General features: G+C 39.5%; 1 protein-coding gene across 2 annotated transcripts; it reads left to right on the plus strand.

Annotated features, from left to right (window-relative positions):
* The first annotated feature begins 942 nt into the window (after positions 1–942).
* Positions 943–6,827, plus strand: SLC25A29 (solute carrier family 25 (mitochondrial carnitine/acylcarnitine carrier), member 29). 2 transcript variants are annotated; one of them, XM_008935568.1, is made up of 4 exons: positions 943–993; positions 3,052–3,086; positions 5,360–5,443; positions 6,084–6,827. In XM_008935568.1, exon 4 carries the CDS (start codon positions 6,117–6,119, stop codon positions 6,825–6,827), a length of 711 nt encoding a protein of 236 aa, XP_008933816.1. In that variant the 5' UTR covers positions 943–993; positions 3,052–3,086; positions 5,360–5,443; positions 6,084–6,116. The 2 variants fall into 2 exon arrangements, with proteins under 2 accessions (XP_008933816.1, XP_008933824.1); XM_008935576.1 differs by lacking the exon at positions 3,052–3,086 and having other exon boundaries at positions 949–993.
* The last annotated feature ends 8,312 nt before the right edge of the window (positions 6,828–15,139 follow it).

Below are 15,139 nucleotides of genomic sequence, written 5' to 3' on the forward strand. Positions count from 1 at the left end.
CCTCAGAACCCCTCCGACCCGAAAATATTTATAGCGGGAGCTTTGCCGCGAGGAGGAGGAGGGAATACGTATGCTCGCCTTGCTCTTCCCTGCGCATCTGCCTACGGCCTTCCTTCTTCTATTTTTAGCAGTTCAGTTTTGCTCAGGAGATTTATTCTCGTGTCTTTCCAGTTATTTGTGTTTGCTGTTCTCCTTGCCAACCTGGAAAAGATTTTGTTGTTGTTGCTGTGGGGCTTTTTTCCCCCCATTTGTTAGCTTCTTTCTGACTGCATTCTAGTGGTCCTCGCCTTGCCAGGGATCCTTCATGATCAGTTACACTGCTGGTCTTGTGCTGAACATGGTGCACGTTGCTATTTTTGTGACTTGGATCCGTTGCTTCAGCTAGTACTTGTTTTTTGGTGTAAAAAGCCTGCATGTAGCTTTAAAAAATGCCTTTGATGTTAGAATAAGGCAAAGTTTTTTGGTAGCACATGGGCTTTCTGCAGGTGCTGCTGTCACATCTGGAAAGGATGTGGACAGATAGTGGGGGTTTTCTTCTTCCTCTAGAGGGGCTTCCAGGTTTTCTATACTTCCACAGAGTAGTGTGTACATGAAGTACTGTGCTCTGGAGGAAATCTGCAGTTTCTACCCCCTGGACTTGCCTTAGGTTGGGGCCAGGAAGCACTGCTGCACATCTCATATGACGTGGCATGCTTTGTAGTCACAACGCTTCAACCAATGCCTGGCCCTCAGAAGCTTGACAGGAACATAAAGGCACCTAGTACTACTACTAGCCTGAAGGACTGAACTGTAGCTGTGTTTTCTTCTGAACTGACTGGATGCTCTTTACCTGGCTTATCAATAATGCTATGCACTTACACCTTGGGCTGCTGGTACTGCCTGGGCTGCTGTAGCCCCAGACCCAGGAAGAAAACTATGAGTCATAACCGTGGCATTTGTTTTGTTTCAGGTGCTGCTGGAGTGCTGGTAGGACATCCATTTGACACTGTTAAGGTGGGTTAATTTTGAAATACATTTTTCTCTAGATAGAAAACTTAACTATTTTCAGGGAGTGGGGGAGGAAAAAAAAAAACCTCCAGACACCATAGGAGCCTAAATCTGTTCTGGAGAGCTTAGGTCAAGCTTCCTCAACCACTTTTCATAGGCTTGCAGTCTCCAGCTCTTCAGAAGTGAAAAAAACTCTTTGTATGTATGATTCAACCTAGGAATATGACAAATGTTGGCCTAAAGTATAAGTTCATCAGTGAAGTAACAGTGTTGTATTTGAAAATACAGTTTATATTTAACTTAATTTTCTTCAGAGCTTGCTTCTCTGCAGCTGTTCACCACTAATGCTAAAACTGCCTCTCCCTGCATTTGCAGCTCAAACCTGCTTTGTTACTAGGTTGAAAATGTCTCTTTTGTTTTTCTCTCAAGCTCTGCTACTTACTTCTCCAGCATTAATTTGTTACACTAGCCAAAAGGTGTAAGTGGATAAAAATCCATGGCATGAAGCTTATCTGGGGGCCTCTTCCTCCCTTTAAGTATTATTATATATTTTTATAGCTTTCCAAGTTAAAATTGATTTTCTGATGGTCTGTTAGTTGTATGCATTATGCATGCTAAGGATAGCTACTTCAAAGATAAGATCTGAAATCTCCTGGAGGGCCCTTCACCCAGGCCTCTCAGGGGTCCAAGCCCATTTTTCAGAATGGCATGACAATTTAAGTCACTTCTGACAGCCTTATTCAGAGTCTCACACTAGAAGAATAGAAGAAGGATGCCAATATATTCCCTGCTAAATTAATACACCAGATCACTTGACTGCAGCAGACAGCATGCCAACGGCTAGATCTATATTTGGAATACTTCTACCTTGCTGAATTTGGATATGCAAAGGGCTGATAGAATACGGTGATGACCTCAGTAACACTGTATTCTAACACATGGTTAATTCAATACAGATTTTCTTAGCTAGAGGATATTTGCCCTTACCAGTCAAGTGCAAGCTGCCCAAATAGTAAAAGCTGCATGTGTGAGAGTATCTCAGAGGATGGTAAATTTGACTGCTAAGTGAGTGGGTTGAATTCTGGTGTGTATTTTCAGGAATGATATTAACAAGACTTGCACATTTTTTTTATGGTGGTACTGGGCCAGCTGTCTTCATGTTTCTCAGCCCCATACTGCCAAGTTTTACATGCTTAACTTAAGGTGATGGGTCATTTCACTAAAACCAGCAAAACTGCTAAAATTCTATGCTCAGACTAAAGTTAAGCATGTGTGGGTTTTTTTCTTTTTGTTTGTTTTTAAAGTGGAACACCTTCCAGTGCATGAAATTTAACATCTAAGTGTCTGCAAAACTGGAGCTCCCATGCTAGTTCCAGCAGATGTATTAATGCAAAATAACTTTTGCTTTAGAAAAGTGTCTTGATTTACAGTAGAGCAAAGTAGTTTGTTTGCAGATTACTTTAAATGTGTTATGAAAAATTTTATGTGGCATACTATATTTTCATACCCATTAAAGGTATTATAACCATTTATTTATTTTTTGTTAGAGAAAATACTAATGTCTATATTACTAGCTGGCATAACTGCCACTAAATGTGGGAAAACTGACACAATAACTAGTCTTAAGAACAACAAAAAAGGAAAAGACATTGCATAACCTGTTGTGTATGTATGTGTGTCGAGAATTAACCTTTTTTATAGTTCTGCAGCGTTTAAAGGGCTAGCTGGTAGTCATCTTAGACTGTAAGTTTTTTATATATCTGAACAATGGGAAAGCTGCTTGAATAAGCCAGAATGTTACTTCTGTCTTGGATTTTAAGCTCTTTTTTTGGCCTGTGATCATGTTTCACAAAGAGGGGAGGGGGATGGTGGGACACACAGGGAGAGATTAAGCTGTTGAAGTCACCCTGCAAAACTCACAACTGAGCTGATCTCACAACTGGCAAACTCCTTATCCCCGGTTTGTTGATGTAATGTATAAAATTGCTTTTTTGCTTTTAACTGCCTTTACTTTCTGAGCTAGGGGCTGTCTTCATTAACAGCAAAAGTGTTACTTTGTTGTAGATGACAGATAAGCCTCATCACGGGAGAGTTACCTAGTAAGTATAGCCCAGGTGAACACTTCTGTTTCTCTCAGTCTTAATTTATTCCCAAATGTATTAGTTCAAATAAAGATTTAAAAGACTTATGAAGCTTTTTCCCTTTTTAGTTTTAAACTGACATGTCCCTCTTCTACAGCTATGGCATGGAGGGAGTGGGGTTTAGATATCCCTTGGGGTTTTTTTTATGTAAAGCCTTATTCTGAACCTTCTTTCTGGTATGCATTTCTGGCTATATACATTTCCACAAAGAGTGCCTGTAAAACTGAATCTCAGGCACGCTGTTTTTGAGGCCTTATCCACTAGATATCCTTGGGGGACATTTTCAATTGCTCAAACACTTCTAAGTCACTTATTTTACACATTAAATGATGTTTGGACTGTTTTGGGGGTGGGGGGTTTTTGTTTGGTTTTTTTTTTTTTTCCTAGCCTCGAGTACCTTTATCCAAGTCTTTATTGATGTGAAATGACAGTGTGTCACTATTGGACCTAAAAACTTACTAACAGTGGCTTCTAAAAACTTACTAACCACGACTTCAGATAAGAAGGAAGCAAGAATATTGGCCAATGAATAGAACAGAGGGTTAAACTGCACATGAATCATCCTTTCTGTAGTTGTACAGACTAAACAGCTTGTTGAATATGGCATATTAATACTCATCAAAGTTCCCTATGCATTCATTGCCTTACCTGGCAGTTTGCTCACATGGATATCCCTAAGTGGTCATAGCTGTGCTCAAAGGGAAGAGCTATTTTTCATTCTTAGACCTGGAGCATCAGTAGTCTCTAAATATTTTATTTTTAAAAAAAAAAAAAAAAAACTTAATTGGTCAATATTTCACAAATTTTCAGACAAAAGTAGTGGGAGATGTATGCCACTAGGAAATTCAACCTATATACAGAATATGACTAACTCTAAACTACTAAAGACAAGCATATAGAAAAGTAAAAGTAAGAAGGTTCCTAAGCTGCAATTCTCCCAAAGCCCATATATGTGGAAGTCCCCTGACTTCACAGATGGGATTTAAACAATAGCAGAAGGTTATAAATTAATTAAACTTTGGTTTTGTGCAATTCTGACAGCTTCTTAAGATTTATGGCTTTTTTAGCTGTTTCAACAACCTTCCTGTCTCAGAAACACCACTTTGAGTAAGAGTGGATTTATTTTCTTTGAATCCTACTATAAGCCTACTTTTAACTCTGGAAGTTTTAAAAACCCTGTTCCATCTTGGAAAAGCAGAAGTGATCTCTGCCTCCTGGTCTGGATACCATACACTGACGTGTATACTAAAAAGACACTAAGTCTAAAGTTCTAATTTACAAAACATAAAATGGCATGTTGTAGAAAAAGAAAAATACTGAAACTTTAAATAATTTATTTTTTACCTTAAGGAAAGCTAACCTGAATACAGAATTTTGATGAACCATGTCCCCAAATCCTTTTCTAGACCTACATCATCTTATGGGTCTTTCATTGTTGTGGTATTTATTATTACTTTAGGCAAACAGGGATAAAAAGATTTTACAGTTGGGAATCTCTCACATAGACCTGATAATCTCTTGTTTTGTTCACAATAAGAGTCTTGAAGGTTTTTTGCCCTGCATTTGCAGCAGCAGCATTAAATGGTTGATAAGCATCTTTTCTGAGGAAGGTTGCAGCCCTCCATGCTGGAGAACAAAGACAGATTTCTAACTACCCCAATCCAGTGAAACCAATTTATTGAGTTTATTGCAGTGTAGAGTTTTGCCTGGATGAGGTAGCTTTGAGGCTTTTTTCTTTTGTTTGAAACGTGCTGAGAACACTCTGGGGGGTGGTGTTGAAAGTTTCCGTCCTTTTACAGTTATCCTTATTCCATGCTTGACTTGTAAATAATTTTTTATAAAAGTCTCTCAGGTTTGTACAGACAGTGCTTGGTGTGAACAGAAGTATTCTTGGCAGCTAAAGAAAGTACTTATTGTAGCTAGTACTGGAAAACTTCAATTTGAAATTCTAGGTAATTGTACCCTGTTGTACTTCCACATACTGGTTTTTTTTTTATATTCACAAGAAACTAATAATCCTCCTCCCCTTATGTTTTCACTCCCCAATTTAATTCAAAACACATGCAGAATATTTTTAAATTATTTTGCCACATATGGCCTTCCAGTGTCCAGCTTGTGCCCTTGCATATACATTGCTATAGCAAGTATATGGATTTATATATAGAAGACATTAGTTTATCAATTAGGCCGCTTTTGACATACAAATCAGTATCTCATACAACTTTTTATAGGTTCGTCTACAAGTTCAAAATGTAGAGAAACCTCTCTACCGTGGGACCTTCCATTGCTTTCAGTCCATCATAAAGCAAGAATCTGTAAGTACAGAATTTAATGCTTTGCATGTTTTGTATCTTCATATGTTTTGTATCAGAAGGGTGGGAAAGCTGTTGAGAAAACCCTACAAATATTGAGGATCAAGAGAAAAGCAAACTCTGAACCTCACCTGACCATAAGGCAGATACTGTAGTCAAAACTTTGCCAGAAATTTTGTGAAGAGTATCAGTAAGTTGGAAGTTGATACTTTGATGTTAAATTTTAAAAGAAGGCAACGAGTTCTCTGAGCAGCTAATTTTCTGAGAATCCAAGCAATCTGAGCCATGAGTGTAGGAATCGGTTGAGGGTGCTTTTCTGCTGAAGCTTTAAGACCATAAAGGGTGGCTTTAGGCTTTTAGTTACTTAAAATATAAAGTATAAAATTTACCAGAAAACCTTTCTTTAAATGGATTAAGAGCACTTCCTGGATGTGTTCAACTATATATACTGCTAAAAATGTGTAGATGCTTATGTCCTAGGCAGCAATGAAATTATTATTACAAAGCAAGATGGTACTGATCTTCTGGCCCCTGTTAGAAAGTTGGGGCACAAAGCAGACCCAGAAAGGCCACGTTTTGCACAGTTTCAGGAGGTTATCAACACCATTGTTAAAAAGTTTTTTTTCCTTCCTTCTTCCATTAGGCTTTTGGACTCTATAAAGGCATTGGGTCACCAATGATGGGACTTACCTTCATTAACGCGCTCGTGTTTGGTGTACAAGGAAACACGCTTCGTGCTCTGGGAAAAGACACTCCTCTAAACCAGTTCCTTGCTGGGTCAGCTGCAGGGGCTATCCAGTGCATCATTTGCTGTCCCATGGAGCTGGCAAAGACAAGAATGCAGCTTCAAGGAACAGGTGAATACAAACTAAAAACAAAGAACTACAAAAATTCTCTGGATTGTTTGATCAAAATCTATCGAAAGGAAGGGCTGAGGGGTATCAACAGAGGCATGGTCTCCACATTCATAAGAGAGACTCCAAGCTTTGGCTTTTACTTCCTGACCTATGACTGTATGACCAGGTATTTAGGCTGCGAAGCTGAAGACAGCTACGTTATTCCCAAACTGCTGTTTTCTGGGGGGATGTCAGGAATTGTGTCCTGGCTCTCAACCTATCCTGTGGATGTGATCAAATCCCGGCTTCAGGCCGATGGAGTCGGAGGCGTTACACAATACAATGGAATTTTAGACTGCGTCAGAAAGAGTTACCACGAAGAAGGCTGGCGGGTGTTCACCAGAGGTCTGACTTCAACGCTCCTCCGTGCTTTTCCTGTCAACGCAGCTACCTTTGCTACCGTCACCGTCTTCCTAATGTATATGAGGTCAGAAGACAACCTCCGTGAATGCGAACCAGGTCCAGTGATGCAGCAGCCTTCCAGTTTGTGAACCTTAACTGTGTGTTCTCACGATCCGAAGCCTGGCTGCTTGGGTTTTTGACATGTAAACACTCGATCCGCACAAGTGGTGTAAATGTATGCAATCTGTATAAACAAATTCCTACATGTGTCCGATTAGGACTTCATCTCATTACTTGTATAAGCAGCATTTTGCCTTAGTAAGTACTTCATATCTAGTAGTACCAAGTAAGATGGGGACCTGCCTTTAGAAAGTACCGTACAGTTACTGTTGTGGCTCCAAAAGAGGATCTGGAGCATGTCCTAGTACCAGAAATCAGGTTTTCTTCCATTCATGTTCTGAATGACTGAGTTGAGTCGAATGCAGAAATGTTTTTAGAAAATAAATGATCTTTTTGTATGTAACAGGATTAAGTAAAATCCTCTAAGGTGAAGTAAGGGGAGAAAAATTAAACATTGGAGGCATTTTGCAGGTAACCCCAAACTGTTTTAAGACATGGACTAGCGTTCAACTAGCCGTGTGTCTTAATTCTCCTCTGCTTTTATACATCAGTGGTTTTAGTAGCAACTTTGTTCATACTAGTTTGCAAAAAAAAAAAAAAAAAAATTTGTTTCTAAGCTACTCCCTTACCTTTCAGCTTTGAATAAGTATCTTAAGCACAAAGTTAGCATCTGCACTCATATGCACTTGTTCCTTTACATTTCAAAGCTTGTAAGGATTTAGGGAAACTCGAGTCTAGTGAGATTGATGTTACTTGCCTTCACCTAGATTTCTCATTTGATGGGTGCATGGATCGTATTGACTAGTTTCAGTCCAAGTAGACTTTGTTCTCTGAAGTTAATGCAGCTTTGCACTACTTCTCCCAACATGCCCCGTAGCAGACAGCGATGTACAGAAGTCAAAGTCCTACCTGTGGTATTGCACAAAATGTTTGTGGGTGCAATGTTAGTTTAGCAGCTTGGAATACAGTAGAAATACATGTTTAGAAGTGGTGGATTCATGCCTTTCCAAAAAGTAGGGGTGTAAGTGTCTGAAATGGTTGGTGTTCCATACACCTGCATTATGAATCTAAACAATGATTTTTATGTGTTTAGTTACAGTGCTACTGGAAAGAAGACTGAAAAGGGTTTTGGAGAATTTTCTTGTTACATTAATCTGCTATGACTTTTCTTTAGCAGTCAGTCTGTTCAAGAGGGATTGCATTAGTCAAATAGCTTAAATAACTTTTTATAGCTTTGGAATAAGAATGACACATATTTGGCACAAATAGCTGGGAGGAAGGAGCACATGTGTGTGAGAAATGTTCTAAAATGTAACAGACTAGTTCAGTAAGTAAAACTTGTTACACTGTTGGTTGGGATAAGTGCAATATGTGTTTAATTTATATGAATTTTCTAAAGAAACCTTATTCCATAGCATTTTGCACTGTAACGAAATATGCTGGAGAAACCTGTAAAACTGGTATGTCTTTTTATACCTTGGAGGTATGTTGGATGTTTTAGTGCCTACTTGCACTGAGATTCAAATTGAATGTGAAATCTGTCTACTAAGCTGCACATGCACAACAATTCACAGCAAAGATCATTTACACCTTTGTAGAGTAGTCTAATTATTGTCTATAAAATTGAGGAAATAAATTTTTTTTTAAATTTTGGCTTTGGTTCTTTAAAAGTTTTTTTGTTTAACTGGGATGCTTCCTTCCATTAAATCAGGGTTATAGGAAGGGTGGAGTTTCCGCCTTTGCCTGAAGAAACTTGTTCCTCACCTGCCTTCCGTGCGCCACCACAAAGGGCAGTGCCTTGCTCTAGCTTAGAGTGTATCAGTGCATTGGAGCAAAGAAGGGAAGCTGCCTGAGCTCACTTCTTCAGACTGATATTTTCACCAAGTACCTCACTTGAAGATGTTATAACTACTAAGAGAACAATCCTGCTTCCAGAGCCAAAGAGCTGGCAGCACGCTTGGACCCTTCATAGTCTGCATTTATTTGATTTAACCAGTGCTGATCAGCATCAAGGTTGCACAACTATGGAAGGCAAGTCCACGGTCCCTGCACGGTCACATCAGAATCAAGTGCCAGCACTGCTCAAACCTGAATCAGAAGATTGCTTGGCTTTAAGAGGCACAAGTTCAGCAAAAACCTTTGTAGGTTGCAGGTGGGTTTTTTTATTAATTTTAAACAACGCAACTAGTGTTATCTAAAAACAACACTAGCTTTTAGTGTAGAGTATCAATATTGCAAATAAAAAGCCATCCAGGAAAAACAGGATGATGCACATTACAACCTTTGAAAAAGACCTCTACTTGCTGACGAGAGGTTACTTCAGGTACTGGCTCCACTAATTCCTCTTCTTAAAGCTAGATGCATGTGACTGAAAGAAATCTTGTCAAGCTTCAGTTTGCTAGATCAGAAAAGGGAAAGGCCACCACTTCTCCAACTAACTCTGAGCAGGGGCACTTCCCATCAAGAAGTACCTTGTGTTCTCTCAGAAGTAACATTGAACTGTGGCACAGAAACAAATACAATAAGCAAACAGTGTCACCCTAGAAGACAGTAACATTATTGAAACTGCTACACAGTATTTTATTTGCAGTATTTACTAAAACAGTCTCTCCAGAAATTCATCCCTCTGGAACTTCAGTAATCAGTAACAGACACTGGATGTTACTCAACTAGCCTAAAAGGAGGGTAAAGGCCAGCTTTCAAACTACTCTGGTGTCAGTTGCTTGAAATACGTGGGACTCCTAACTATTAAATCCTCCTTCACACAAGCATCATCAAACATCATGATACGGGGTAGGAGATGCTGTAAAACTCACCTACTATCAGGTCCCTGTGCTCTACTCTTTCTTAGGACCCACCCTGCTAATGAATGGGTCATACCACTATTAGAACTGGCAGCACAAATATGCCTGGGGCAAGAGTAAAACAAGCACCCAGGTACAACTTTTCCAAATTTTAAGGATATAGTAAAACCACTGGTGTGAAATTCAGTTCATCATGTCTACAACCATAACATGACAGCATTCTTGTGTTTGGTTTTTTTCATCCTCTCTTCCTTGCCTTTCTCTGCATACAGATTTTTTACAGTTCACATGAAAAAGTAGCAAGACATTCAAGGGGTGAATGCCTGTACATTGCCTGTGCAGGACAGGTAGCACACTGGTAAAGTTACTAATTTGCAAGTATAAAAAGTTGACCTTGTAGACAAGAGAGATGTTTGTTCTTTGAAACTAAATATACTTACTGTTACAGTCAAAGACAGGTATTAACAGCTGTTGTTGGCCAGACTTTTCATCTGTGCATAGTTAAAGAACAACTTAAAGCCCAGAAGTGTGCCAAACACCATTAGATTAGCAGAAGGTGCAATTAACCCTCTCTTCAGCCAGAGAAAATAGAAGCTTACCCAAGGTGACATGGCGTATTAAACAGCACAGCCTTGGAGACAGAAGGATCTAAGGAGCTGCATTATGCTGGGAGGAACAGTAAAAGAGTAGAGAACCAGAGAACTTGCTAGGCCAAACCTAGTAGATATAGGTTTTGAAATCATAACCAAGTAAACTGCTCCTTTCAACCTTCAGGAGTTTATATCATGTTCCTGAGCAGTGGGGAAGGAAAGCTGAGGAAAATAAGCCATTTTCATCCTCCCAGTGCAACTGGTTTGCAGTTTTTGTACTAGTGTTGCCCTCACTAATTTAAAAAATCATTATCACTAACATAAAAAAAAAAAATCACTGACACAATATGCACAATACATCTGATACATAGTAAAAGCTTGTCTACTTACAGTTTATTATCAGTTTTAACTGATTTGACCTAGAGTGTGATTCAAGCTATGCAGTTTCATCAATAAATAAATTGAAAGCAAGCAAAGCAAGGTCTTCAGTGAAAAACAATACCCTATACATTGACAGAGAAGAAAGGTAAGTTCCAATGTTCACAGAACATTCTTCAGGTCTATAAAACTTTACATCTAACACAGATAAATTGCTTCTTGGTATCATTCATTGTTATACTTTATTACAACTGCTTTTTCTTACTGAAAGAAACCCCCCATGTTTTTTTACAAATAGTAAAATAGTTGTACCACTTCAACCATATCCATATGTCAATTGATAAAATACTAAATTCATAATGAAGCTTGACCTGATGGTCAGCTTCCCTGCCAGTTAATAACTGAGAGACTCTACACTTCCATTTCATACTCTGGAAAAATTGAGATTAAATTTTGAAAAAAAACAATGAAAATCTGAAGACCTGCCATAGTATTATTCCTTACAATTGATTTCCAAACCATAAACTTCTGTATGCTTTCTCAAGCTATGAGAGTCATTGAATTTATATAAATTCTTTGAACGTTCAGTCAAAGCACTAGTTAAGATTGAAGACTGAATTTTTTTATATCCAAAGGACAAACCTGTTTTGCAGAGAAAAAAGAAATGTGTTGAAAAATAAGTCAAAACATAAGCTTTGCCATGTGTGAGACAGTCAAAAACTTTGCAAGCCAAAATGGCAATTGGCAACTTTAGTGAGGTCTGTGGCAAGCATCTTGTGGTTCTGATGAAGGAGCTCCATCAGTGCTTCCTCTGTGGACACACAACTTCATAAGTCATTAAATGAAAATACTACATAATAAGACAGGGCTTTCTAGATTTGTCTGCCAACCAGCTGCTCAAATGAGCTTCAGCTGGAATATTTTAGGACATGTCCAGTTAGCGAGCTTTTTTCTTCTGTGTATGAATCTTCCACTGTTTAACACAGAGTCCATCTTATGCCTCAGTCTTTGTGTACTCCATGGTTCGTCTCAAATGTATACGCCCATTACTGACAAACAACATTTCTCTGAAGTACACCTTTACTGTGGGCCTGCTCCAGAGACAGAACCAGTTTACTTGAGATCTTCATCTCCCTGAAGATCAGCAGTGTAGGACTGATGCAAAATCTGTCCTATAGTCTCTGCAGTGGCCTTGCAAACATGAGCAGCAACACACTGAGGGAAAGTCAAACCCTGAGGCCCTCACTGCCTCAGGTGACCTTAGACTTTTTAGGAAGCCACTGCTGCAGTGAAGTGTTGGTGTTTAACATGTCTGTCAGCTAACCAAAATAGACACAGTTGAAAGCACATTAATTACCACTACATGTCATTAGATTTCCACATTTCTCTTTAAAGTTATTTGATACTAGATGCATGAATTCCCTTGAAAATACAAGATCCATGTCACACTCAACAGTTTTTATTCGCAGTCTGTATTTTCATTGACTTCCTGGTGCTTCCCACAAATGCACAAGCACACTGGGGACTCTCAGAAATCAGCACAGAGTTGTACTACTTATTCTTCTGCACTGCTGTGTGGGAAGCTTACTCTTTGACACTGACACGTTCCAAGCCTGTCAAAGTCTACTGAACACCACAGGACACCCTACACACACTTGACCTCATAGGGGCACTCTGACACGTTGCTATTCGGTCTGCTGGTCACGCTGTACAAGCTTGTAGTTCACTGCCACCTCCTGGTAAACTACTATTCAAGAGTATCTGTACAGCCTGAGATAAAGCACTGACATAGACACTGCCTCCTACCCACCCGAAAAGAAAAATCACACTTAAATTTACAAGAACACTTAAAGTGTTGGCAAGAGAAGCATCCAAAAATCCTGCCAGGATTCCACATACCCTCCCATACAAAAGTGACCAACATTTCTATAGGACTTCAGGTGTGCTCCTGAAGAGCTTAGTTTACACAGGAATCTGGTGAGAACAGCAGTTCACAAGAGGGTTACTGTGTCCAGCATAACACACAATAGAAGGGATGGTCTCCAACCAGCACCCAATCTTAAAGCTTCTCTGTTAGAAAAAAAATAACAGAAGACTTAAGAAAACCCTGAAACCAAAGTTGTCTAAAAAAACCCAGTTGCTATGAGCAATCGTATTTGCCCACAGTAAAACATATTTTTCTGCTACTTTAGGGGAAGCTGGAACCTAAGAAATTCATATGAATTCTTCTTACACTGCATCTGATGTGCTTTCCCCAAAAGGAAATTCAATATTCTCCAGACTACTTCCAGAGAGATTAAGGGAATGAAAAAAAATTCTGTGCAAAACTGCCTTAATAATCTAGGATGATTGTCAGCACATATAAACTTGCCTAAGCTCATTTATTTTAGGCAAACAGAACGAAATGCAGTAAAGGGCCTCTGATTAAATTACCTTATAAAATGAAGCTGGTAGGCATCTAGATGGCATTCAAACACTGCTGTTTCATCTTCACAGTATTGGCCTTCTGCAACTTGACGCTAGACCAATTCACATGATCAAAATGGGAGTCTCATGATAATACAAGCACATAGTCTTCCTCTGATTTGTTTCCACCTTTATGGATCGCTGTGTAGATGTTTATGCCTGTGTTCCAGTGGGGCCCACACCCTCTTCCTCACATGACTCTCATTCTTTTGCACTGAGACTGCCAAATCAGGCTGACACAAGAGCACTTTCCACTCTTCCCAAGAAGCGCTACTTTTTCATGATTCCATTTGCACAGCTACAAATGAGCATGCTGGACCCAAGTCCAACTTTCATTTTTATTCCTGCCTGCAAATTTTACAGCCAATATTGTTTTGAAATCCACCCGAAGTTCTGAAGGACCTTCGATTTCTCCACCGCTTTAAGCAATACATGAACTTTTGTGTAGTTAGGAAGTCAAAGCTTAATGCTGACACAGTTTACTTCTCTCCTCAAGCCCCTGTAACACAGACTTCAGAAAGCTGCTGTAGAGATGAAGAACACACTAGTCCAAAGTGCCATCACTGTAGAATAACTGGATCAACCAACACCAGTAACAGCTACCACTGGACAGAAGGGGCTTTCTCGTCTGATATGTCTAGCAGCCCTGACAATATTACTGATTTCTCTCCATTTTTTCAAGGCATTAAAGAACCAGTCTGAAGAATGCTATTGAGCACAGACTGTCCTCAAGTTTATTCACCTTAACCGAGCAAAGACTCATCAGTCAGTTTTTCCAAAGCATGCACCAGTAAAATATCCTGTGAGCATCTTAGGGCAAGTGATGACCAAGTAGAAACACTTCTTATCACCACCACCATTCCTTTTCTCCTAGCACTTTGAAGGGATTAGCTTTCTTCAAAACATTTTAAAACCTTAGTAATTCTGCCATTTCTGTTTACTATTGCTTTTACTTACCGTGGAATTGGCAGAGGGAAAGGATCTCAATCTGCCTTTAAAACCACGTTACTGCTGACAAGCTGTTGTTACAATGTTCAGTACTTGGCTCTGTTGATGGACAATTTGTGGCCTCTGCAGGGGTGAGGGAAGTCAAACTGCATCACCTCGATTCAACAGGGAAGCGCTTCAGAAAGTTAACAACTAAAATCAAGTGCAAGTTCAGCTGAGGTCCTGGCATTCCTTTCCACTATGAATTTATTCATGTAGCATTTCAAATCTGTACCTGGAATACTCCTAAAACCTTTTCAAGATAAACAATCTCCAGAACTAACAGGTATTTAATTCAGTTTGTCTTGTACTTAAAGCAGGACCTACTGTTAGTGGCAGACCACAGACACAGCAAGGGAAGTCTAAGCAGTTCTACCTCTGAAAAAATGAACTGAGTCCAAAAGATACACAGTTACAGAGTTTGTCTCCATTTCCACAGCAGAACCAGATATGGTAATGTGAAATGTAAGATCAAATGAGCAGTTGAACAGGCACAATGAGTAACCACTTGAAGCTTTTGGCAGCTTTAAATCCACTGGCTGCATTTCCCACGCTCCTCAGGTTTTCCTCCCCTTACCTGAGCTTGCTCACAAATTGGAGGTATAATGCAGGAACTTCTTGACAGTACACTAGCCATGGTGGTTTCAAAGTCAACTCTGTTGCTAATCTCAAAGCCCGTAATTTCTTCACTGAAAATCTGCAAGAACAACTCTGGAATCAACTAAGCGTGACATTTTAAGAACAAGATGTGCCAATAACAATTTAAAGGCTTAAATAAGTTAGAGAAGCTGCTCCACGCAAGTCTCTTTCACACCCCATACGGCATTCACTAGTTACAAAGGCAGATCTTTCATGCTACTGAGTGTTGCTCAGACCCAGGGGCGTATTGAGTGCTACTGATTTGAGGCCTATGGAAGCTTTTCAGATCTCTCTGCAATCAGATGGACTGTGACGAGGGACAATACATGTTTCAGTTCCCAGCTAATCCTCAAATCGACGTTTAATAGTCTCAAATGTATGTTTCACCATGAAGGAATCTCTGTGCCTTGGAGTTCAACGAAATGGGTACTGCTTTACAACACAGGAAAGTGAACTTCTGCACACACCTAACAGCAC

Source organism: Merops nubicus, unplaced genomic scaffold (genome assembly GCF_000691845.1).
Source record: "Merops nubicus isolate BGI_N331 unplaced genomic scaffold, ASM69184v1 scaffold49180, whole genome shotgun sequence".
Lineage (NCBI taxonomy): Eukaryota > Metazoa > Chordata > Aves > Coraciiformes > Meropidae > Merops > Merops nubicus.